This window comes from Vipera ursinii (genome assembly GCF_947247035.1).
Source record: "Vipera ursinii genome assembly, chromosome: 2".
NCBI classification, from domain to species: Eukaryota; Metazoa; Chordata; class Lepidosauria; order Squamata; family Viperidae; genus Vipera; species Vipera ursinii.
The window spans coordinates 26,249,441-26,274,688 of record NC_139513.1 but is presented as its reverse complement, the minus strand read 5'-3'; the positions used below and the strand labels follow the sequence as shown (position 1 = coordinate 26,274,688).

The 25,248-nt window shown below is 45.5% G+C and overlaps 1 protein-coding gene across 1 annotated transcript in view; it reads right to left on the bottom strand.

The window, feature by feature from the left end:
- Positions 1 to 1,398: 1,398 nt before the first annotated feature.
- Positions 1,399 to 25,248, bottom strand: part of PLXNB1 (plexin B1) — a 141,381-nt gene continuing 117,531 nt past the window's right edge. Inside the window, exons 25-37 of the mRNA XM_083355930.1 lie at positions 24,527 to 24,705; positions 23,211 to 23,277; positions 22,342 to 22,488; positions 18,693 to 18,870; positions 18,284 to 18,387; positions 11,794 to 11,878; positions 11,391 to 11,557; positions 9,932 to 10,092; positions 8,110 to 8,257; positions 6,312 to 6,376; positions 6,124 to 6,199; positions 2,866 to 2,940; positions 1,399 to 2,009 (exon numbers count right to left, since the gene is read on the bottom strand). Coding sequence (XP_083212056.1) covers positions 1,905 to 2,009; positions 2,866 to 2,940; positions 6,124 to 6,199; positions 6,312 to 6,376; positions 8,110 to 8,257; positions 9,932 to 10,092; positions 11,391 to 11,557; positions 11,794 to 11,878; positions 18,284 to 18,387; positions 18,693 to 18,870; positions 22,342 to 22,488; positions 23,211 to 23,277; positions 24,527 to 24,705 — 1,557 coding nt within the window. The 3' untranslated portion in view covers positions 1,399 to 1,904. The remainder of the gene's footprint in view (positions 2,010 to 2,865; positions 2,941 to 6,123; positions 6,200 to 6,311; positions 6,377 to 8,109; positions 8,258 to 9,931; positions 10,093 to 11,390; positions 11,558 to 11,793; positions 11,879 to 18,283; positions 18,388 to 18,692; positions 18,871 to 22,341; positions 22,489 to 23,210; positions 23,278 to 24,526; positions 24,706 to 25,248) is intronic.

The window sequence follows — 25,248 nt, the reverse complement described above, 5'->3', positions numbered from 1 at the left end:
CCTGTGATACCGAATGGCAAAGTGAAATTATTTCTGGCAACAAACTACTAATGAGCAAAGATCCCAATCTATCAGAGCATAGCTGACTGGAGCATGGGGTTGTTGTTTTTTTCTTCTTCTGGATTTGGGTTAGTAACAGAAGCAAAAGAGGCAAAGAGAAAAAAAATTAAGAGTGCTGATGTGCTCACCTCATCTCTTCGTAAGGAATGCATCGACCTGTGGCTGAAATTTAATTTTAATCAGAATAAAGCTTACCCAAAAAAAGGGGTGGTGGTGAAGGGGGGGTTTCTTGGCTTTTTCGCCCCTGCTCTTTAATAGCAGATTAAGTTACAAAAATCAGCAGGCGGTGCTTGTCATGACACTGAAGATAATCATTATCATCTGCTAACGCCTGTAAATCTAGCTGCTCGCAAAGAGACAGGAGAAGGGCATAGCAACAAACGGGGCCAGACAGCGGCAGGGGTACAAAAAATAGCAAAACCTGCCAGGGTGAAGGAGAAAAATCAAAGGGGCAAATCAATAGCCATCTCATCCTTCCAAGAAGCCTCTGGGAACACAAAAAAAAAAGATGGGGAAGTCTCTACTGGGGGAAGAAGGGTGAATGGGGGGGGTCTAGGAAGAAGGGATTCTCAGAAGGCAGATGTTTACTCGAGAAGTGCTAACACAAAAGGGCAGAGGAAGAACTCAAAACCTGGAGGCTCCTGTAGGCCTTGCCTCTTTTCTGCAGAGCCAATCGGCCACCCCCTATTGACCGTTGGGAAGGCCAGGCCAACGGTGGTACTACCGGTGCGATTTGTGCTTTTAGGAAAGAAAGAATGAGGCAAGGGCCGGAAGCAGCAGCTACGGCACGGGTGTCAAACTCAAATTTCATTGAGGGCCGCATCAGCATTGCGGTTGCCCTCAGGGGGCCGGGTGGGTGTGGCCTGGGTGGGTGTGGCCTACTGGGTGGGCGTGGCTACAGTGTGTATGGCCTACTGGGTGGGCGTGGCCAGCTCTACCTCGTTGGCATCAAGGGTGCCTATGGGGGCCTTGGGACAGATCGGAGGGTCTCTGGCAGAAGGAGGGTCTCTGGGCCAGGGCCAAGGCAGTGGGGGCCGTTCCCTCACTGTTTCCAGGATGGCTTCGCGGGCCGCGTGAAACCACTTCGCGGGCCGCATCCGGCTCCCGGGCCTTGTGTTTGACACGTCTGAGCTACAGGAAGGCACGCCCAGCCCAGGGAACTCGAGGACCATCTTGAGTGGGTGTGGTGAGGAAGAGAGGAGATTTCCCCCCCCCCCCATCTTTCAGGGATTTTCGCAAGTTGGACGCTGGATCTCCCCTCCTCTGGCCTGTTCCATTGTCCGTTGTGCCTCGTCTTAGCTCGTCCCGCATAATTCAGAGGAAGGTGGGTCTCGCTGGGCGTTCAGAAAAACTCCCAAATGCAGCAAAAAGGGCAGGCGGGGGGGAGGGGGGAATCTCCCCGTGTTAGGCCAATAGGAGACTCTCTCTAGGGATCCAAGAAAGTCCGTAGGAAGCTCAATGAGAGTTCAGGTTCCTACCTCACTCTTCACAGGGCGGGGGCGTATTGTGTGTGTAAAGATCCAGCATCCCCCACAGCTGCACTGTTCTCTAACTCCCTTGGCACATTCATAACATCTGGCCTCCTGGCTGAAAAGGGCTCAGTTCATCTGGCGGAGCCTTTAGGCTTCTGGGCACACGTTCATTATTATCATTACTTTAAGTGTTATTTTTTAAAAAAAAAAAAGTCTGTAAAAAAAAAAAAGTAGTTCTCCGGCACCTCCTTGCCCTTGGCATTTTCTGACCATCTGCTTGGTGCTTCTCTCCACCTCAGCGAGGAGCATCGGTTGGGGGCGGCAGTGGGTGCCGTCTTGTTTTCTTCCTACCCGGCTGTCCGTTGGGACACCTCACAAATCTGTGACTTTGTTCTCCACCGCTGCGGCAATCTGTTGCAGCCGGTATCCCAGCTGCATTTTCTGTGCAATCGGGTCTTCCTCCAAGGCGGTGATGATCTGTGGGCAGAACCGGAGCTACTAACCATAGCCATAGCCATAATCATAATAGTAAAGTTGGAAGGGACCTTGGAGGTCATCTAGTCCAACCCCCTGCTCGGGCAGGAAACCCTATACCATTTCAGACAAACGGCTGTCCAGTCAATGATTGCCTTCACCACCAGGCCCAGATATTTGAGGGAAATGCCTCAAAGGAAGGAATCTCTCGCCTGTGGAGACATGTCTCGTGGGACAGTTCATCTAAACCAGGGGTGTCAAAGTGCCGGCCCGCGGGCCGGATGGGTCATGCAGAAGCCGCGCCCACCCCACTCGTGACGTCGCGAGTTTGACATGTCTGATCTAAGCCTTCCCAAAACTCTGGGAAGCTTTGATTTAACCTCTTCTGGGTGTTTTCCTGGCACGATATGGGGCCAGTATCTGCTAGCACTGGGGCCTTTTTGAGGGTGATGCGCTAACTGTGGAATGTGCTCTTTTAGATCTGGAGAACTGGATTCCTCCCTGCGCTGAAAATGGAGCTCCAGATTTCCTTTCTTTACTGACCCTTTCATAAGCCAAGGAGAAGTATGAAAACAGATGTCTGGGGCATAGAGTGAGAGGAATTTTAAGTTTATTAAATTCATTTTGGACAGAATGCAAGAAGCAGATTGCTTAAAAAGGACTTGCTTCCTTTTAGTCACCAATGCTCCAAGCTCTGGTGGAATATAATCTGAAGGTATTGTTTTGCCACTAGAGCGCCCAATCTTTTTTTGCATTCATTTGTCGCCGCAATCAGAATGGGGAAGATAGGTGTGGTGTCTCTACATCTGCCTCCCCCATCAAAAATTAAACCCCCAAGTTGGAAAGAAAATATTCTCACCTGATCATAGTATTTGTTGATGTACTTGTAGAGTTCATGCAAAGCCACCAAGGAATTGAGTTCACCTGAGTAATTCTGTAAGTAAGAGACACCAGCTATTTTTAGTCCTGAGAGTCAAAGCCTCCCCAAGCCGTGTTCAAAGTACAGTAGATCAAGTTCCATGCTGGGCAGGCCAGGTGGCAAAAGAGTCGCAGTCTCCCTTGCACTAAGGCAGATGAATTGCCTCCTCTTCTCCATTTCATGCCTGTCTCATCATATCTTATCTGAGACTTTGAGCTGGAGATGCCAAGGAACGAACAAGGACGACACGACTGGAGTTATGGCTGCAGCCTGTGGATTATCTGAACTAATCCTAGTTTTCTTTGTAACGTCTTTTACCAAGCTGCTATAAGGGAGCCACAGTCTACATCCAGGAGAGGGGAGCCAGGAAGCGCAATTTAATTCTATCCTACAGGTAGCCCTCGACTTATGACCATTCAAAGTTACGATGCTGGTAAAAAACAAAATGGACTTATGATCTGTGCCTGAAGTTATAGCCATTGCAGCAACTCCTGCAGCACAAAAATTCAGGTGCTCAGCAGCCTGGCCTCACTTACAGTCTTCTGACAGTTGGAACAAACAAGAGCTTTGGTGGAGCAGTGGGCTAATGCCTCCTTAAGTAACACCAGCTGCCTGCAATTAGTGCAGGTTCGAGTCCCACCAGGCTCAAGGTTGACTCAGCCTTCCATCCTTCCCAGGTAGGTAAAATGAGGACCCACACTGTTGGGGGCAATAAGCTGACTTTGTAATAATGCCGTGTGGGGGGGACTGAAAGCCCTAATAAGCAGGCATATACATAGAATGAAGGCTATTGCTAAGCACATTGATTTGTGCTTAGATTGTAAGCCGCCCTGAGTCTTCGGAGAAGGGCGGGATATACATGGGATTAAAAAACAAAAACAAAAACAATTAATCAGTGGAATAACCTGCCTCCAGAGGTGGTGAATGCTCCAACACTGGAAGTTTTTAAGAAGAGACTGGACAGCCATTTGTCTGAAATGGTATAGGGTTTCCTGCCTGAGCAGGGGGCTGGCCTAGATGACCTCCAAGGTCCCTTCCAACTTTATCGTTATCATTATCATTATTACAACTACAGGGTTGCTTCAACCCCCACACCTGCCTCATCTATGCCCCTTTGCACCCAGCCACCCTGCACTCCACTGCCTCCGCTTACTTTCGCCGTTTTCTTGCTCTCGCTGCTGACAAGGCAGTCCCCCTTGCACAAAGCTGGCCAAAGGAAGCCAGCAAAAGCAAGCCCCTTTGTGCAGGTTGTGGGCGAGGGGGCCTTTGCTTCGGCCTGCTTCACGACGACGGGGCTTCCTGGTGAGAAGGGGCAGGGTGGGCAGCACACCTTGCCAGCGTCAGGAACAAGAAGACAGGGAAGGAAAGCTGGGGCAGTGCAAAGCAGGTTAACTGGGGCCTTGGAGGGTGGAGTTTTCGGAAGGTGAGTGTTGGCTGGGGTAGCTGTGACATCCTGGGGTGTGGCCAGCATCCCAGGTTTACGGTTCTGGGGCTACTGGCCACCCAACAAGGTAGGCAGCAGGCTGGCCAAAGGGCAGAGGGGAGGTGGGTGGAGGAGTTGAAGGCAATCCCTTACATTACTGAGGGATGGGAAAGATTTGGTGAAGAGAATATCAGGACAACAGAGCTGGAAGGGACCTTGGAGGTCATCTAGTCCAACCCCCTGCTCAAGCAGGAAACCCCATACCATTTCAGACAAATGGATGTCCAATCTCTTCTTAAAAACTTCCAGTGTTGGAGCATTCACAGCTTCTGGAGGCAGGTTGTTCCCCTGGTTAACTGTGGAACTAAGGAAGTTTCTCCTTAGTTCTAGGTTGCTTCTCTCCTTGATTAGTTGCCATCCGTTGCTTCTTGTCCTGCCTTCAGGTGCTTTGGAGAATAGCTTGACTCCCTCTTCTTTGTGGGAGCCCCTGAGATATTGGAACACTGCTATCATGTCCGCCCTCGTCCTTCTCTTCATTAAACTACTAAAAAGGTAAAGGTAAAGGTTCCCCTGCACATGCGTGCTAGTCGTTTCCAACTCTAGGGGCCGGTGCTCATCTCCGTTTCAAAGCCGAAGAGCCAGCGCTTGTCCGAGGACGTCTCCGTGGTCATGTGGCCGGCATGACTAGACGCCAAAGGCGCACGGAACGCTGTTCCCTTCCCACCGTAGTGGTCCCTATTTTTCTACTTGCATTTTTACGTGCTTTCGAACTGCTAGGTTGGCAGAAGCTGGGACGAGTAGCAGGTGCTCACTCTGTTATGCGGCACTCGGGATTCGACCCGCCAAACTGCCGACCTTCCGATCGACAAGCTCAGCGTCCTAACCCACTGAGCCACCGCGTCCCTAACCCATTAAACTACTAGACATACCCAATTCCAGCAACCATTCCTTATATGTTTTAGCCTCCAGTCCCAACAGGCCTGATGGGGCCTGGCCTGAAGAGATGTCTGATGCTTGCTTCACTAACATGGGGAGGAAATCTAAGGAACTGCCTGATTTGATTACAGATAGTCCTTGACTTCTGAGCCTCAGCAAGTCCATAAAGAAGGGAGGTTCTTTGCAATACCTTCACCACCACCACCAGCAGCAGCAGCCATTCAGGCCATTAGAAATCTCTGGCCAGATGGAGAAATAGCTTGGCAACCAAAGCAGCTGCCAGACGGTGGTTTCTTATGATTTTATCAGCCAATTCCCTGAAGCTTCGTTTGGAGAAACTAAAGCTCTTGAATGATCTTCAACGTGATGGTGGATACTGACTGACTTTTTTTGCAGCGGCTGAAAAAAAATGAACCCTGTGTCATCAAGCAAATGTAGGCACTTGTCAAGAGCACCGATGGTTCTCAAAACGGGTATGGTTTTGCCAAAAACCCGGAAGTACGTTTTGGGCAAAAATGCGATGAAATGCAGTCATGTGACCGCGGGGTGCTGCAAACCATGGTAAATGTGGCTGTGTTGCCAAGCGCCTGAGGCGCGCTCATGTGACCTTGGGGGAGACCGACCGTCGGGACGTCGGAACTGGGTCATAGCTCCCCTTTTTCCAGGTGAGCCATAACTTCGAACAGTCGCTAAGCAACTGGTCACAAGTCAAGGACTACCTGTAATCAAATCGCAAAAAAAGGGGGGGCACCGATGCTGCGTCTAAGAAGGGCACCGATAAAAGCCTTGAAAAAGGCTTTTGTGCAAAAAGAGACGGGAGTAGCTGGGAAGCTCCTCACCCTCGACAGCTCCGCCAAGGCAGAATTCATCTCTTGATCACTGGCCGAGATGGTTTGGCGAATATCTGCGTAGTACCTGCGGAAGGGAAATAATTTTTTTTCCTGATTATTCTTACATCCAGCTTATCCTCTGCCTCTTCTCCTTCTCTGCATACACATCTGGCCTCCCTCTGAATCTTCCACCTTACCTTTCCACCATCTGCTTATAGCGTGGAATGTCGCGGGCGTAGAGCAACTTGTTAATTGGGGAATCCTGGAAAGGCCAACAACAACAACAACAAAAAAGCAAGACATTAATTTCAAGGCCCAGAAAGTTTTACACATAATGAAAACAATTAACACTCTTGGGGGGAATGAGGAGGAAAGGAAGAGAAAGCTGTAACTGGAGGGATCGGCGGGATACTTCCGTTTCTTATCCTGAATCTCCCGCTGGAAAAATGGGCGGGGTGCTCTGTAGTTATCCCAGACTCCCAAAAGACCTTTTTTGATTCCTATATTAAAAGTTACAAAGTTCTCCCTTCCTGTCTCTAGTGATAACACTTCTGCAATTGTAAAATCTGCTTTCCTCTGCCTGCAAAAGACCTTTTTGATTCCCATATTAAAAGTTTAACACTTCTGCCTTCCCCCCATCTGCAATTGTAAGGTCACATTCCTGCATTCCATTCCTGCCTCTGGTGATAAAACTCTTTCTTCATTTACAATCACATTCCTGCCTCTGGTGATTCTTCATTTATATAACAAGACTTGTTTCATGTAATTGCCCATGCCTCAAGATATGGTTCCTGTCTCCTGCAATTATCCCTGCCTCAAGTTATGTCTTCCTATGATTCTTTGTTAACATTTGTATAAGATAAGCTATGCATTATTGTTTCCTGTAATGACCTTTGCCCTCTTCATTAGCAGTTCTCTGTTAGCATAAACTATGTTTTATTGTTTCCTGTGATGACTTTTGCTCTCTTCATTAGCAGTTGTATACAATGAGTTATGTTTTCCTTTGACCTTCCTCATGAGTGTGTTTCCCCCTCCCTGATGAAACAGCCTAATAAAAAGAGGGTGTGCGAAGCTGTTCGGGGGCAAAAAACATCCACCCCGGGCACTCTGTGCTCTCTCACCTTGAACAAACTTGTGTTGGTGCCTCAGTTTGTCCTAGGACTCTGTCCCTGAGCTATCGCAGTTCCCAAGTGTGACCGTTGTAACGTCCGGCACACTGGGTCGGTGGCAAAGGGCAAGATCCTTCCATATTCAAGGTGTTCACCCTTGCGAGGGTCCCTCTAAATTCTCACCCCTGTCACAGGGCTCTAAGAGTTGAGGCCAGAACCCTGATCAGTCGCTCAGCGCAACAGTGCTCCTTAGTGTTGCTGGCATTGCTAGTATCAGCTAAAATACAGCAACCACACCTCAGGTGACAAGTTACCCCAGGGGTCTGTCTTCAAACTAGGCCCTTTTATGACTTGTGGACTTCAACTCCCAGAAATCCTCAGCCAGCATGGCACACTGGCTGAGGAATTCTGGGAGTTGAAGTCCACAAGACATAAAAGGGCCTAGTTCAGGGGTAGGCAACCTCGGCTCTTTTATGACTTGTGGACTTCAACTCCCAGAATTCTTGAGCCAGCATTGCTAACTCAGGAATTCTGGGAGTTGAAGTCCACGAGTCATAAAAGAGCTGAGGTTGCCTACCCCTGGCCTAGTTTGAAGACCCCTGAGTTACACAAATGCTCATAAAATAGCATCTTCCCTTTAAGAAAAGGCTGTGGCTTTTATACCAGAAGGAGACAATATGGCCGCAAGAGAAGGTGCTGTTTTCTTTTTATTGTTAGCTCCTTGAGATCTTGCCAGAATATAGAGCAAAACATGGAACCAGCCTATCTGAGAGGGAAAACCTGGATACCCCACCACACACTTCTTGCACCAGCAAGTAACCATTTGGGGGACACGGCTTCCGGATTCTCTTCACATTCATTCTAAGCTGCATTCTTTCAGGCTTACCCGGCCCAGTTTGTGGTCAGCGAGGGTGCAGGAGTCCATGAAGGTCTGAGCGATGACCAAGAGCACAGCGTCCACATTATCTGACGTTTGTACATCAAACACAAACTGGGGGTTCTTGATGATGTTGATCCAGAACCTTAAGGGGAGACTGCAGGAAGAAAAAATAACGCTCAGTCAATAGCACTCGGCAGGACGGCTAACAGGTAGAGGCTGGCGGATGACGTGTTCACGACAACATCATGATACAAATGATGTCAGTTATGTACATGTCGTCCTCGACTTACAACTAGCCATTTAGCAACTGTTCGAAGTCACAACAGACCTACATTGGGGGGGGACTTTGGACAGGGATTTATAGTTCTGATGGCCAGTCCCCCCCAGTCACATGACCAAATTTCAAGCACTTGGCAATCAGGCTGCAGTATCCTGTGGCCACATGGCCACGTTTTATGACAGTTTTGCCAAAAGCTTCTGTTTTGAGGGAAACAATGCCCAATAATGAACTATTGGTTTGCTTAACAACGGCTATGTTTGCTTAACAACCACAGAGGCCTTTTTACAACTGCACAGTACGTAAAGCTGTCACAAAAAAAATACGAAACTGGGTCGGTCTGTGACTGACCCATTTTACAATGATCATACTTACTGTACTTGTGTAGTGTCATGACATCATTATGCAAGCATGCCATTTGTGCAATGATGTCATGAAGCTCAGGCCATCATACTGATGTTTGGAGCTGTCTACAAATGAAATGCTCTGGGAGCGTGAGCCGACCAGTGAATTAAGTATCAGTTACACTACAACTGTACGTGCAAAACATGACAGTTTCGTGATGTGAAGTATTTCTCTAGTGCAATTTACAGGCTATTTAATGAAGCCTATAAAACATAAAACGGTGAGGTTTACCCTATTTCCCCCCCCCCAACTGCAGTGCCTACAAAATTTCTAATTGTTCTGTCTTACAGATAAACCTCCTCCCATCACATCTAGGTTGGTCCATAATTTTCTGAGTGTTATATACCCGAACTGTAAAACAGGATTATTGAGGACCACTCGGAGGCTTCAGCTGGTGCAGAATGCGGCCGCGCGAGTTGTGATGGGGGTCTCCCGATACTCCCATGTAACACCTCTACTCCGCGAGCTGCATTGGCTTCCGGTTGCCCTCCGGGTGAGATTCAAGGTGCTGGTGATGACCTATAAAGCCCTACATGGCTTGGGTCCGGGATATCTGAGGGAACACCTGCTGCCGGCATCAAGTTCCCTTCGTCCTGTGCGCTCCCACAGGGAGGGTCTTCTCAGGGTGCCACCGGTAAGAGATTGCCGGTGGATAACACCCAGGGATAGGGCCTTCTCAGTGGGTGCGCCTGCCCTCTGGAACCAGCTGCCAGTGGAGCTGAGGACTGCCCCCGACCTCCGTTCATTCCGCCGGGGCCTGAAGACCTGGCTCTTCGAGCTCTCTGGCCCAGGCTGAGGATTAATCTTTTTAACTGGGGTTTTACTTATACAGGGATAAATTTAATTTTTTTTAAACTTGTTTTTAACTTTTGTATTTTGGTTTTTAATTACCCTGTAAACCGCCCTGAGTCCTTCGGGAAAGGGCAGTATATAAATGTAATAAAATAAATAAATAAATAAATAAATAAATAAATAAATAAATAAATAAATAAATAAATAAATAAATAAATAAATATCACAGATATGATATTGGGCTAGACATCAGCAGAGTTTTACGAGGTTATCATCTTCTGTGGGGAAATGAAGAGCAAACCAATAAATAGCACAATCAAGTCATTAAGCTTTGGAGTAGTTTTGGTTGCCTACCTATTTGTTTTCCAGATATGGATGGTTTCCGGATCTGTGATCCCATGATTCAGTGCTTGCTCATCTAGCAGGTCAAAAAAATATTTCACAGCCAGAGGGACAGGGCGATTGGTACTGAGGATCACTTGGAATAAATCATCTACAAATTTCTGTAGCGTCCCCTACAAGCAAATATAGCACAAATCGGACCAAGTTACGGCACAGCTCTCTGGAGCCAACAAACACAACGGCAACGAAGACCCTGAAGGAAAGCTTAGGATAAATTTACAGCACAGAACCAGTCAATAGATGTCATGGGCTCTCCCATTATGTGGGAAAGGCGATCTCACCACGTAGTTCTGATCTAAGGAAAACTGGCAAAAAAAAAATAATAATCACGAATTCCGTGGGCCAGAATCCCGAGAGATCAGGTGTCGTCAAACGTGGCAACTTTAAGACTTGTGGATTTCAACATCCAGAATTCCTCAGCCAGACATGCTGGCTGGGGAATTAATTCTGGGCATTGAAGTCCACATGACTGCCAAGTTTGGAGACCCTTGTGATAAATCAAGAAGAGAAGAAAAAAAATAGCTGGTCACTTCCTGTATGATTTTTTTTCTTTTTACAGGATCTCTGAAGCCAAATTATCTGGGGTTTTTTTTGTCTTAATCTCCACTAAGGGACGTGGTGGCTCAGAAGGGATGTGGTGGCTCAGTGGATTAGGACGCTGAGCTTGTCGATCAGAAGGTCGGTAGTTTGGCGGGTCGAATCCCGAGTGCTGCGTAACAGAGTGAGCACCTGTTACTCGTCCCAGATTCTGCCAACCTAGCAGTTCAAAAGCACATAAAAAAATGCAAGTAGAAAAATAGGGACCACTACAGTGGGAAGGTAACAGTGTTCCGTGTGCCTTTGGCGTCTAGTCATGCCAGCCACATGACCACGGAGAAGTCCTTGGACAAGTGCTGGCTCTTCGGCTTTGAAACAGAGATGAGCACCGGCCCCTAGAGTCGGAAACAACTAGCACGCATGTGCGGGGGAACCTTTACCTTTACCTTAATCTCCACTAATAAAGAAATCTTTCTATCACAGAGCTGGAAAGCAAAAAATGTGCATCTATCTTAAATACCTTTTCCTACGGAGCCTTTGGAAGTATATTGTGTTGGGGAGCTTCTCAGCTCTCCTAACATTATTACTACACCGCGTATCAAAGACTCCCATAGGGTAATTATGCCCAATATGTTGAAATGCTTCCTTTTACCTGTCCTAATTTGCCTTTCAATTAAATTCCCAGTAAACAACATTGTGGATGAAATCAAGTCAAGGAAAGTAGACCGGCCCTGTAATGTTGTGCATAGTTATCGAGAAGGAAATCTTATTCTTTCCATAGGGCTTCCTCCGAAGATTGCACCCATGGACATAAAGCCTGAAAGAATTGTTGGGAATAAATAAGAGCAGAAGTGACGACTGGATCTCTCCTTACCTTCATGGAAAGCAGGCGCGTTAGGTAGATCTCTGGAATCGCTTTGGCTCTCTCCCGTTCCCGCAGGCTCCCTCGCCGATGTTTAGGCAGCTCTGGTTCCTCGGTCGGTTTCACTAGGTGCCAAAGCTTCATGCCGCCCTCATCCGCATCCTCCAGCATTGGGGTTTCTAAAACACAAGCCAGCATAAGGCCACTCTGGATGATTGGCAGTAGATCACCAGATGGCAGATGCTCAGTTTCTCAATTGAACAAAAAAAATTTTTTTCTTTCTTCTTAAATTTAACTCGCTACTCCAAACTGGTTTGGTAAATTAACTTTCAGTCCGTTTTGTTCCTTTGTCCATTCAGTCCACCCAAGATGCTTTTCCCCTAATAACCAAATCAGAGTTGGAGCGGTCACTCACTCTCTCCAGGCATGTAATCCTGATTCTCCCTGGGAAGGTGCTTGGTCATACGAGGGACCAGTGCAACCGTGGCTCCATCAGGCACCTGAGCAGGCACAAAAAAATTGGGTTAAACAGCTTTCGGGACTGAACATCATGCTGCATTGTTTTTCAGCAAAAAATATTTGGAAGTTGGCATTTGAGACTAGACACTTAACACCATCTTGTCTCGTTGTGTGCTGATGTGATGTAACATATATGACATAATATGGCTTTTGATAGAGTTAAAATAGAATCTACCCGGTTCAGCGGTGTCCGTAATTTAAAATGATTGGAGATTGACAGGACAGGCTTCACCTCCAAAATACTTAGAGTCAAGATTCCCTTATGAAGAATTTATTTTTAAAACTAACCTCTTTTATTTGATCACAGCATTTTTTTTGTTAACGGCAGCTAGTTATTTATTTATGCGTATGTATCCTGCTTTTCCACTATCAAAGCAGTACTCAGAGTGGCTTTTCACATGCACATACTTTATTTCAGGGGGTCTTCAAACTTGGCCCTTTTACGACTTGTGTACTTCAACTCCCAGAATTCCTCAGCCAGACACGCTGGCTGAGGAATTCTGGGAGTTGAAGTCCACAAGTCGTAAAAGGGCCAAGTTTGAAGACCCCTGCTTTATTGCAATCAATAAGTTAAAGAAACATTAAAACCTAACAATATTTGATATATAATATTTGATGGCACGTTTTTACCTCAGCAGCACAGAATTTAGCCAAGGCAGTCAATACTTTATTCATAAAGTAAAAGCTTTATACAACTATGGCCTAGTTTTCCTGAATGCTGACACAGAAGAGATAAAGTAAGAAAATTCAATCTCCCTTTAAATATTTCACTATAGAAATAGCGGGTCTAGCTGATTAATTTCATCTGAATCACAAGGATAAACTAATTTGGATAAGAGGATTTTAGAGTATCTGACAGAGATGCTGGTGGTAACACACCACTCCACGCTTAGAAAAGGTTCTTTCTCAGCCTGGGAAAGGTGAAAGATATTAACTACTTGCCAGCATCCAAGGTCAGCTTGAAATCCAAGTTCCAGTCTTATATGGCATCCTGCTGACATGCAGTTGATACTCCCTATCATCTATCCTTTGCATGAATGTGCGTCTGGCCTTTTCATTAAAAAAAAAAAAAGACGGTAAAGGATTCTGTTATCCAGTCATGTCTGACTCCAGGGGATGGTGCTCATCTCCGTTTCTTAGCCAAGGGAGCCAGTGTTGTCCAAAGATGCTTCCGTGATCATCATGATAATACACCGAGGTGCACGGAACACTGTTACCTTCCCACCGCATGACAAGGTGGGACCAAAGTGGTACAAAAGTGGTACCTATTTATCTACTTGCATCTCATGCTTTTAAACCGCTTGGTTGGCAGGAGCTGGGAAAAGAACGGAGCTCACCCTGTCATGCGATAGTTGGGTCTCGAACGTTTGGTTGACAAGCCCAGCGTCTTAACCACTACGTCATCAAGCCCCACATACCCCATGATAAAAAAAGAACCTGGCTTGTGAGTCTAGAAGCTGCTAGCTTGAATTCTGTAGCCTCCCTCCAGCCTGGAGAATAGTCATCTGCCAATAGTTTGATATACAATGATAACAGCATACAAGAAGATGGGTAAACCCTGGTTTCCAGCAAAAAGAATATCATAAATTAGTCATGGGATCATGGGATGCTGTAAACAGCCATAAATGCGGGTCATTTGCCAAGCATCCAAAATGCAGCCATGTGGCCTCCAAGGGGGCCCTGGGCATCAGAACTTCAAATCCAGGTCATAAGTCCCTTTTTTTGGTCCATTGTAACTTGAACGGTCTAAGTGACCAGTCATAAGTTGAGGACTACCTGTAGTTACCAGAGGGTTGCCTGCAGTTGCAGGTAGTCCTCAACTTACAACCATTTGTTTAGTGTTTGTTCAAAGTTACAATGGCACTGAAAAAAGTAACATGACTATGTTTTACACTCACGATCACTGCAACATCCCTGTGGTCACGTGATCAAAATCCAGACACTTTGCAACTGGCATGCATCGATGACGATCGCAATGCCCCCAGGTCGTTTTTTTTGGTGACCTTCAGATGAGCAAAGTCAATGGGAAGCCAGATTCATTTAGCAACCATGTTACTAACATGTTGACAACTGCAGTGGTTCACTTGATAACTGTGTCAAGGAAAGGTCGTAAAATGGGGCAAAATTCACTTAACAACTTTCTTGCTTAGCAATGGAAATTCTGGGATCAACCATGGTCGTAACTCAAGGACCGCCTGTATCTACAGGGACAGAGGCTGTTCCAGTGATGGGCAACTTATTCTTCCTATTTACTCTGTCCTGGAGGACGAGCTATAAAGGTTGAGTGTCTACGGAGATTCTCAGTCGTCCAGATCATGGTTGTTCCAAAGGTGCTTTTCAAAAGGCAACTGGACTTTCTTGGGTTTTTTTTTCCCTTCCAAGTCCAGCTGCCTTTTGAAAAGCACCTTTGGAACTATAAAGGCTGATCTTTAAAAACCCTTATAGGAGTAATAAAGAAGTTGGTTAAGAGCTTTCCAGATGCAGCAGCATTGATTGGGATGAATTGTTGTCTGAAGATGTGATAAAATGCCTAGCTTATTGTGTAGTGGGTCCGACGCAAGGAAGAGACGCCAGCCGGTGTGTGAGTTCAGCTCTTTATTGAAGGGGGTAGTGAACTGGGGAATGAGGGCTACCTGGCCTCCTTATATACCTGGCCAGGTAAGCTAACAGCCAATGGGGTTGGCCCTAGGTTTCCCGCCGAAACTGGGTTTTCCGCCGAAACCGTCCAGGCCAAAGCCCCCTGGTGGCTGTTGCTATGCAGGTGCCTGCATACATAACATAGCTGACTTTGGGAATCCTGAGGAGACTAGTTAAGGGAGGAAAACGGGGAGGTTAAGACAATAGACTTTTAAGTCCAGGGTAGGGAGGAGGGAGGAGAAAGAGACGGAGAGTAACTCCGCTTTAATTTTGCTACGTGTAAGCTGAGCTAGAGAATTGCTCTGGCAGCTTTTCGAGATCCTGTTACCTTTCCAGAAACCCAAGTGGTTCTTGTTTGCTGAGCTTGGCAGCCTTGCAGAACTTAACAGGATGTAAGGAGAATGGTGGCAGAATGGGGGTGCCAGGAAGCCAAAACTATTGTTCAATGGCTCACTGATTACATCTTAATAGGCTGCCTAGGGACTTAATTATTTCTTTTCAGTCCAGCCAGAAATCTTTCTTGATGCATAGAGAGAGGCTGGAAGAGTCTACAATGGAGGGGAAGATGAGGAGGCTGCCAATTGCAACTTATGACCATAATGGAGGCTGCCGATTAACTGTTGCAAATCACGCCAGTCAATACGAGTTACCCACATGATCAACCTGATGTTATGATCTGTTTTGCAGCAATTGGTAAGTGAATGCTATGGCCGGTAAGCAAACTACGAGCCAGTTTTGTCAAAAGCCCAGACCTAAAATGCCGGTTTTCACCAAAGTACGATCCTGTGATCATGAGATGCTATAAATGGCCATTGCCAGGGAATTCAGTCCTGTAACTGCGGGGGATGGGGGGAGTGACTACCTATAGTCACTATCTTTGATCTCACAGGGGAGGAATTATGCTCCCCTTTTCATTAGTGTCAGCATCCCTTATGTTGTAATTTTGTAATATTGTCTCAAACAATGGTTTTGTTTTATGATTAAGAGCTTCTCAAAAACAGCTATTGTGGTATGAGTTGTAGACAACCATTGGACTAATATAGAATTCTGACGTTCATCAATGTTTATATGTCAAAACGAGTCCCAGTGATTACACTTCAACAGAAAGTGACTGAATGTGAATAGAAGAAGGAGATGTAGGTTCCTGTGTTTTAACTGTTTTAGGTCTGCTATTTTGTTGTTGTTAGCTGCAAAGCCATGTCCGACCCATCGCAAGCCCATGGACAATGTTCCTCCAGGCCTTCCTGTCCTCTACCATCTTCTGGAGTCCGTTTAAGCTCACGCCTCCTGCTTCAGTGACTCCATCCAGCCACCTCATTCTCTGTCGTCCCCTTCTTCTCTTGCCCTCAATCTTTCCCAGCATTAGGCTCTTCTCCAGTGAGTCCTTCCTTACTCTGCTGTTATTTATACTGTTGTAAATGTTGCAGTAACATTTATTTCCCGGTGGTCCTAAGCGTGTCCATTTCCTGTTCGAATGTAGGCGAGTATATGTGTCCCGGGATAATGTTGCAGGATCCAATCTGGGTCGGTCACCGGGACCCTTGGTTTTGTCGTCCAAGCTTCCGGACTTGTGCTGGAGCCCACCCTCAGGGAACTTCTCTCTAACCAGCACGAGCCCCAAAGCTCAGGAGATAAAAACCTTTGGTGACCGACCCAGATTGGATCCTGCAATTTCCTGTCATTTAGCACAGGGATCCCCAATGCCCGGTCGGTGGACCAGAACTGGTCTGCACAAAACAAGCAAAGCCCCATCGGCAGGTTGCAAGAAGCACACACAACCATGCCCCCTCCAGTCCGTGGAAAAACCTCTCTCCATGTAACCGGTCCCTGGTACCCAAAAGGTTGGGGACCTCTGATTTAGCAGACTTTCCAGCTGCCTGCCCAGCCACAGGGCACTGTAACTTCTTTTTGTGTGCCACCAGTCCTCTCAGCGTGACTCAAGAAGGACTTGTTATACCTTCTTTTCCCAGTGTCAGTGATGCACTGGGCCTCAGGTTGAAGTTCATATCTTCCCCATCTATTTGCCAGGAATTGAGAGGGCCGGATGCCATGATCTTGGTTTTTTTAATGTTAAGTTTCAACCCAAGTTTTGCACTCTCCTTCTTCACCCGCAACAAGAGGCTCTTTAGTTCCTCTTCACTTTCTGCCATTAGAGTGGTATCATCTGCATATCTTAGGTTGTTGATATTTCTTCCGGCTATCTTAATTCCAACTTTTGATTCATCTAGCCCTGCCTTTCTCATGATGTGCTCTGCATATAAGTTAAATAGTATACAGCCTTGCCGGACTCCTTTCCCAATTTTGAACCAATCAGTGGTTCCGTGTCCAGTTCTCACTGTTGCTTCTTGGCCCACATATAGGTTTCTCAAGAGACAAATAAGATGGTCTGGTACGCCCATCTCTTTAAGAACTTGCCACAGTTTGTTATGATCCACACAATCAAAGGCTTTAGCATAGTCAATGAAGCAGAAGCAGAAACCTAGGATTTCCTCCAGTTATGTGGAGCTCCTTAAAAGGATGGGTTTTCCTTCTTCCCCTTTTTCAATTGCTTTAAAAGGAGTGCTGTTCCAGTGCTGGCCCTCTTCCTTTTTGAAGAGGCTAGCGTTATTTGGAAACAAAGCAGGGAAAGCTTAGAGAAAATGATGGCAGGCAGAAATCAAGATAGATATAGCCGCAGGAACTAAAGCCCATTGGCTATATTTCAGAATGGTGGATCAAAGTTTAGCGCAAGAACAATTTTTCACAAGAAGCTGTCTCCTTTAAAAAAATAATTAAGTAGCAAGGGACAAGGGACAAGATTTCAGCCTGACTACCTCAAAAGCTTGTTCCAGTCAGGAGAAATCATATTTGGGATCAATGGAAAATTGGTCTGATAGTAAGATAATTGTAAGTACAGATAGTCCTTGACTTACAATCGCAAAACTGGAACAGAGTGTCGGTTGTTAAGCAAGGTGGTTGTTTTGAATCACGGCCAATTTTGCAAGCTTTTTTTTTTTTTGCCAAAGTTGTTAAGTGAATCACTGTTAAGTAAACCACGTGGTTATTAAATGAATCAGGCTTTCCCCACTGACTTGCTGGAAGCTATCTGGGAAAGTTGCAAATGGCAAATATTTGTAGAAATAACATAGACGGGAAATAAAGAAAAACAATTTTAAGAAAATTTAAAATCACATGACCCCCACAATGCTGCAACTGCTTGAAAATACATATTGGTTACTAAGCACCCCAATTTTGATCACGTGACCATGGGGGCACTGTGATGGTGGTAAAGTATGAGGATCAGTCGTAAGTCGCTTTTTCCAGCACCGCTGTAATTTTGAACAGTCAGTAAATGCAAGACTAACAAATATACACCAAGGCACACAAAATGCTATTATCTTCCCACTGATGTGGTACCTATTTATCTACTTGCATGTCCATGCTTTTGAGCTGCTAGGTGGCCAGAAGCTGAGGCAAGTAACGGGAGCTCACCCGGTCATGCGGTGATTGGGTCTCGAACTGCCAACCTTCCAGTCAACAAGCCCAGCATCTTAATTGCTAGGCCACCTGTAGTCTAATTCTAAGGGAGAGTATTTTCATGGACTTCTGAGGCAGAGAAGACCAAAAGACTCCTTGCCTTAACCCTCTTACCTTTTGGAAGATTCCAGGAGCAGAAAGATGCTTATTGAGAAAAGGCCAAAAGCTTGTCTTATCCCGAGTTAAGCTAACCACCGCAGAGAGAGCCATAAAAGTAGGAGGGTGTCCCTCACCTTATAGTGTTGCAGTGTGTTGAGCCTCTTCCAGCTGCCCTGGATGATTGAAGTCACATCCTCATCAGAGAGAATGAGATGCCCAGCCAGCCCAGACCGCCATTCTGTTGTCAACACATTAAAAAGACAAAAAGCAACTTGTTTGGGAGCAGCACTACTGCAAAAATTCCACATTTGTTCATCCGGCGTCCCATTGGCTACAGTTAGCCAAGCGATCCTTCCCACAGGGCCTTCCTATTGGCTCATTTGGGTTGCTTCGGAAATGGACGGGATACTTGTTTGCCGTTTCCTAGCAACCTGGGCAGTGCTGCCATAGGACACTGGCAAGTGGCCTCCCATTTTGGTGAGCGGGGTGTGTGTGTGTGTGTGGTCTTACTCAAGGTGGCCCTTCCAGCAGTCTTTGACTCACCCAAGTCAAGCGAGTCCGGGTCAGGTCGATGGCAATAAGGCGTCCCTTTGTAGAGCTGGTCCAGGATCTTCTCTTTCACTTGGGTGATTGTGTCGCAATCCAGACCCTTCACCAGCACTCCCTGGCTGCCCTCTGTTCCTCCCACTGTGTTCCCGGCTTGCGACAGCGCAGTTAATGTCTGCAAAAGCAAGAAATCGAGACCAGCTGATCCAGCATGTTCCCCTTCTTCTTCTTAGCTTCTGGCAATCACAGGAGTGCAGGTGGCCCCTTCTGTTGTCTTAGAACTGAACTAATTAATTGGAGGTACACGTGGCTTCCCTTTTATCCTCACAGTCACTGATTTGGCTCGTGGCTTATGCAACACTCCTTCCCAACCCCCCTCCCCCCATGACCCAACTGGTATGTGCCAGCTGTGCAAGAGTGGAAATGATGTGTTCAGCTATCAGAGAGCCAGTGAAAAGGCTTCCCTCCCCACTCCCTGTCATGAATACGATTTGGCCAGAATGAAAATCACTGAGAAAATATCCACAGTGGTAGAAGCAGGATAGGTGACACTGCAGATGAATTTGGGGGTGGGGGTGGGGAGGGACTTACAAACTTCCCCTCACTTCTACTGCTTTTTCACAGTTCTCACACCTGGCAGCACAAACTGAATGCTTAAGAGAATCTCTGAATTTGGGAGCCCACTAAAGAATTTTATTTCAGTGAGAAGACAGGAAAAGAGTTAGTTGACAAGAAAGCAATTACATTAATAGACTGATCTGTCTGGGGCTGAATTCAACACTCAAGCTGGTTGGGATACTTCATCCAATTTTTCTGCTCACCTTACTACCCCATCCCAACCTGGTTAAAAGATAAGATTAGAAAGGGAGAGATACCAATTGCCCAGAGGTTATTCAGTAAGTGTTATCGATTAGTGGGGAAATGAATTCTGTCAAACTAGCTCCAAAGCAATATACAGGTAGCCCTCGATGTACGACCACAATTAAGCCCAAATTTTCTGTCGCTAAGTGAGACAGCGGTTAAATGAGTTTTATGATCTTCCTTGCCACCGTTGTTAAGTGAATCGCTGCAGTTGTTAAGTTAGGAACATAGCTGTAAAGTGAATCTGGCTTCCCCACTGACTTTGCTTCTCAGGAGTTCGCAAAAGGTGGTCACGGGACACTGGGGCAAGTGTGAAAAGTGGTCATAAGTCAGGTTTTTTCAGTGCCACTGAAATTTTGAACAGTCGCTAAACAAATGGTTGTAAGTCGAAGACTGCCTGTACCACGCTAGTTCTGTAGACAAACTGTTTTCTCCAATTAAACCACAGAAATGGATGCATTGGGGAGGGGAAGTTCTCATGTTCAAAGAGAACCACTGTGTGCGGGTAAGATTCTGACCCTTTCACTCTGCACAATCTTTCTAGAAAAGTAGGGATTTGGGAGCACACATTTATCATTATTATTATTATTATTATTATTATTATTATTATTATTATTATCATTATTACTACTACTACTTGGTGGAGCAGTGGGCTAATGCCTCCTTAAGTAACACCAGCTGCCTGCAATTAGTGCAGGTTCGCATCCCACCAGGCTCCAGGTTGACTCAGCCTTCCATCCTTCCCAGGTAGGTAAAATGAGGACCCAGATTGTTGGGGGCAATAAGCTGACTTTGTAATAATGCCGCTTGGGGTGTGTGTGAAAGCCCTAATAAGCAGGCATATACATAGAATGAAGGCTATTTATTGCTAAGCACATTTGATTTGTGCTTAGATTGTAAGCCGCCCTGAGTCTTCGGAGAAGGGCGGGATATAAATGGGATTAAAATAAAATAAAAAAATAAAATAAATACTACTACTACTACTACTTGAACATTCAAATTGACTGGCGCTGATGGTTGACACGGGTTGCTGCCAGCATCCTAGGTATCAACCAGGTACCTCCTTAAAATGTAAGATGTTCCAAGTAGCACAGTTTTTTGTAGCATTGCTGGAGTTATTGCAGGAAGCTGCAGTTTCTTGATGTATTTTGCAAAGTTTTTGGACATAGTTCCCAGTGCCATAATAATAATAATAATAATAATAATAATAATAATAATAATAATAATAATAATAATAATAATAATAATAATAATAATAATAATAATAATAAGAAGAAGAAGAAGAAGAAGAAGAAGAAGAAGAAGAAGAAGAAGAAGAAGAAGAAGAAGTTGGAAGGGACCTTGGAGGTCATCTAGTTCAACCCCCTGCTAAGGCAGGAAACCCTATACCATTTCAGGCAAATGGCTGTCCAGTCTCTTCTTAAAAACTTCCAGTGTTGGAGCATTCACCACCTCTGGAGGCAGGTTGTTCCACTGGTTAGTTGTTATAACTGTCAGGAAGTTTCTCCTTAGTTCTAGGTTGCTTCTCTCCAATGACAATGGGTATTACTGTTACACATTTCATCCATAATTGCGCAGTTTTGATAGCCAGGTACTATTATTATTATTATTATTATTATTATTATTATTATTATTATTATTGTTGTTGTTGTTGTTGTTGTTGTTGTTGTTGTTAGGGTTATCATCATCATCATCACAATTTGCTAGACTCGCTGTGAATGGGTCTGGTAATTTGCAATTCAGTCTAAGTGCTGGAATCCAGTCCTTGTTTACATGTGCTATGGGAGCTATGTCATCATGGGTGAGAACAACATGTTATGTCGATACAGGAACTGTATGTTATTCATCTCAGTTCAGCACGTGAACCCAGCCTTATTAAAGTAATCAAGTATTATTTAAGCTGAAAAAAAGTGAAAAAGGATGCTCATGCTTTAATGCAGTCTTCTCCAGTCTAGGTGTGTTATGGCTTCAGCTCCCAGGATTTGCATAGCAAATCCAATTATCGTACTTATTGTGCTTGTATAGTGTCATGACATCTTTATGCAATCAGGTCATTTGTGCAATGATGTCACCGCACATCCAATGTGCGAATTAAAGTCAAACATCCCATGGAGAGCAACAGGTTGGAGTAGCCCAGGCAAGAAGAGTTGCACCATTTGCCATCCCATACTATGTTTGCTTAGCTAAGGTGAAGACTGGCTTAATCTACAGGCAGTCCTCAGCTTGTGACCACAATTGAGCCCAAATCTTCTGATGTAAAGTGATACAGTTGCTAAATGAATTTTGCCCCATTTTACGATCTTTCCTGCCTCAGTTGTTAAGTGAAACACTGCAGCTGATAAGATAGTAACCCGGCTGTTAAGTGCCTGTGGCTTCCCCACTGACTCTGCTTGTCAGAAGGTCCCAAAAGGGGATCACATGATCCCAAGACACATCCACCTTCAGAAATATGAATCACTTGCCAAGCCTCTGAATTTTGATCACGTGGGTTATGGGGATGCTGAAAAGGTCGTAACTGAGAAAGACGGCCATAAGTCACTTTCTCCAGAGCTGTTGTAACTTTGAGCGGTCACTAAGCGAACTGCTGTAAGTCGGGGGCTACCTGTACTGAGCTTGAAAAGGACCACTTGCTAAGAATGGGAAGAGTCTTAGGAAGAGGATGGAGAAGGGGAAAGAAGCGTCCTGGACTCTGAAGATGCACGCTAGAAGCATCCAGCCAATTGGGTGGTCCAAGACTGGTTCTAGCTGGGTGCTTCTTCCTGATAGGTCCATGATCAGCCCTTACCAGTGTACGATATTCTAGATCTTCTCGGAGAAGTCGGTTGTCATTCAGGGTGTACTTGGCCTTCCCAGTGACCCAGTCCACAGGACCCTTGTCTACTTGGTGCTTGATACCCCGGAAGAGCATATAGAGGGGCTCCCCAACAGAGTCCTAGTGGAGAAACAGAGAAATCCTCATCATCTCTAGAGTTTCCACCTTGCATTTCTGACCTTTTAGCTGTACATCAGAACTAGGTCAGGAGATGACTGAAGTCTCTGGCCAGGTTCAGGGCCAAAGTTTAACTTTCATCTGGCAAACAAATTCAGTCTGATGTGCATCACGAGTAACCATGCAAACCTATTATAAAACGATGGGTCTTAGGAAAGGCATCACCTGGGCCTGAAACCCTGAAAGATTCATAAGGACATTCAACGTCCAATTCATAGGACGAGCAAATCTGTTTTAGTCAGCAGCTGGCCTGCCTGCAGCAGTATTAAAAAAAGTCTGGGCTCAGCCTAAGCATTAGTGTGCCAAAAACAGGCACGGTATAGATTCCTATTTCACAGGTCTGACCGTTCCCAGTATGTCATCATGTCACTAATTTAAAAACAAAAACAAAAACCACTTGGCTAGGATGTCTTGTTCCTGATCCAGAGCCAACTGAGACTCTTATTCATCCGCTTTAGCAATATTTAATGCACAAGAGGACACTGGAGTCTTGGATGTCTCACTAAGCCTTCTGTACTCCTCCATCAAGATGCTAGCAGCTGAGAATTAAGGGGTCCCTGGCATTATCAGAGCAGAGGTTTATGCAACTACCTAGCTGAGAATTACATGAGATATATATATATATGTTGACCTTCTAGTTATAAGGGAATTGATGGATGTCTCACCCTGACAAACGCATAGAGGCAGATGGACATCCAGTTGGTCAGCAGCTTCTCGACCACCGTTTCTGTCCTGAAAGAGACATTGAAGTTGTTTCAACTTTGACTCCACTGTACATTGTTCTTCAGTGCTAATAAACCTCCCAATTGGTTTAAAGAAAGCTAAAACAAAGGGCAATAAAAATTAAAACTTAACACTGAAAAGGGAGGTAAATTCAGTTCTCTTAAAAAAAAATTCTTTGAATATCATGGAGAGCAGGGCTTTTTTTGTCATAGAACGCTCAGAACGGAGTTCCGGCAGCTTTTTTGGATGGAACCTTGTAGGGTAGGCAAGGCGGGTTGTATGACGTGTGTGAGTTCCGGCACCTTTTTCTTTTACAAAAAAAGCACTGATGGAGAGTATACCCGCCGAAATCTCTTGTGAGAGGTAGACACTGTCAGATTCTTATGGAAGGCCTTCGCAGAAAACTCTTACTCCATTCTCATATCAAGAGGTGATATGCCATTATTTCTTACTTAGAGGCCTATTGTGTTAGCTGGCAAATACTGGGAATGGAGTATTACTTTCTTGGCCACAGCTAAGCTTTTTAGCAGTTCTCTGTTGGAAATAGAACACTGGACTAAATATTCTAGTTCTGATTTAGTTCTGATGGCCTTTCGTACAGCCAGGGTTCAGACCAGGTTTATCCATATGAGCCAGCAATCAAGAGAAGGTTATTCAATCTGAGAAAGGAACAAAAGCCTCTTGGATCCAATATCCTGTTTCACAAAGGTATGCTAGATGCCTACAAAAAAAATATCTGCATATCAGGAACAAGGACAATAAAACTTCCTCATTGTATTTTCCCCCATCTTGTGTATCCCCCAACTATAATGAGCGGTAGCCTTGATGCATTTAAAGGTAAAGGTAAAGGTTCCCCCGCACATGCGTGCTAGTCGTTTCCGACTCTAGGGGCCAGTGCTCATCTCCGTTTCAAAGCCAAAGAGCCAGTGCTTGTCCGAGGACGTCTCCGTGGTCATGTGGCCGGCATGACTAGACGCCAAAGGCGCACGGAACGCTGTTACCTTCCCACCGGAGTGGTCCCTATTTTTCTACTTGCATTTTTACGTGCTTTCGAACTGCTAGGTTGGCAGAATCTGGGACGAGTAACAGGCGCTCACTCTGTTACGCGGCACTCGGGATTCGACCCGCCAAACTGCCGACCTTCTGATCGACAAGCTCAGCGTCCTAACCCACTGAGCCACCGCATCCCTTTTGATGCATTTACTCTTCCTCAATTTGTCTTAACTCCCCCAGGCTGTTTTTCTGACAGTGACCTCACCTTCTCAGCATCAGCTTTGGGTTCTTGGCCACATATTGCTCTACCAGGTCATTCAAGAGGGTCTTGAGGATATCTGTGAAGTACTCAAGTTTCCCATGCAAGGCGACTGTGAGAAGTGATGCGACATAAGCCCGGTCCCTTGGAGAAAATGTGCGCTGGATTTCCAAGGTGTGAATAAACTAGACAAAAGGGAGATAATGTAAGATGACACTGCAGTTAGGCAATTATTTCTTGGCGGGGGGTGGGGGGTGGGGGAGAGGAACAGGCATTTTAATTGATTGGTTATGACCTCCATAAAAAGTTAAAACAAGCAAAAAACAAACAAAAAAACAGCTCAGCAGGAATAAACAAAGCCAAAAATTCCATGTCTTATTATATGTCAATGAAAGAATACATGCAGTCTGGGTAGGTTTGCATTTTTTAAAAATCATTTTCGTTATTTTGTATACTGCTTCTATTATTTTTACAAATAACCTATTACAGGTAGTCCTCAACTAACAACCATAATGGGGCCTGCCCATCATGGTCATAAGATACGACAGCTGTAAAGCAGGTTGCTCACATGGCTAATCCCATTTTATGACTATGGCATAAAATGTCATTAAGTGACCACTACGGTCATTAAGCAAATCAATGGTTAGATATGGGGGGGGGGTGGAAATTGCCAAAAATCAGAAGCAAATGTGGTGTGAAACATTGTCACTTGACTGTGGGATGTTCTA